The 626-nt window shown below is 41.4% G+C and overlaps 1 protein-coding gene across 1 annotated transcript in view; it reads right to left on the bottom strand.

The window, feature by feature from the left end:
• VPS35 (VPS35, retromer complex component) overlaps positions 1 to 626 on the bottom strand; it is a 31765-nt gene that overhangs the window by 16679 nt on the left and 14460 nt on the right. Inside the window, exon 12 of the mRNA XM_006034259.3 lies at positions 214 to 369. Within this exon, the coding sequence (XP_006034321.1) occupies positions 214 to 369 (156 nt within the window). The remainder of the gene's footprint in view (positions 1 to 213; positions 370 to 626) is intronic.

Below are 626 nucleotides of genomic sequence, written 5' to 3'. Positions count from 1 at the left end.
TTCCCTTCTGCAATACCACAAGAACAATCACTGCATAGTGAATAAAGCTAAGCCACCTCTGCCTTAATAGTCGTTAAAACTATCACCTGAAAATTGTTCCCTTGGGCTCAGTATTTTTATGCCCCTCTTAACAAAATGTAAACCATAAGCAATTACTACAGCTGGCACCGAGAAGCATGGAATGCTTTTAGAAGAGAGTGGAAAGAGACATACCAAATACTGCTGATCTGGGTCATCTGAACGCAGAAGGTGAATAAATCTTCCCACAAGGCTCTGTTCATCTGCAAAGTCCTCGGGATCAGGGTCTTCAGCAGGCTGATCTGGTTGGTCCTGGATCAACGTCGATACCAGATTCATGATCGCATCAACCTGTTATGAAAGCAATGAATAAAGTTGTATCCAAAAAACAATGGGTTTGAGCCCAAGTTCATTCAACAGGTCACAAAATCAGTACGAATTGATGGAGTTGATCAGGAACACCTCTTCTACATTATACATTAATCTAAAGAGCTATTCATTGCACAGAGTGCACCAAGTGCTTTCTGAGAAATCATTAAGATAGTTCCTTTGTGTATAAAAATGTATCCTCTACTCCATAGGTGCTCCTCCAGGTCACCCAGCAGGAA

The sequence above is a fragment of the Alligator sinensis genome, unplaced genomic scaffold, assembly GCF_000455745.1.
Source record: "Alligator sinensis unplaced genomic scaffold, ASM45574v1 scaffold844_1, whole genome shotgun sequence".
NCBI lineage: Eukaryota > Metazoa > Chordata > Crocodylia > Alligatoridae > Alligator > Alligator sinensis.
This window is presented reverse-complemented; position numbering and strand designations above follow the sequence as displayed.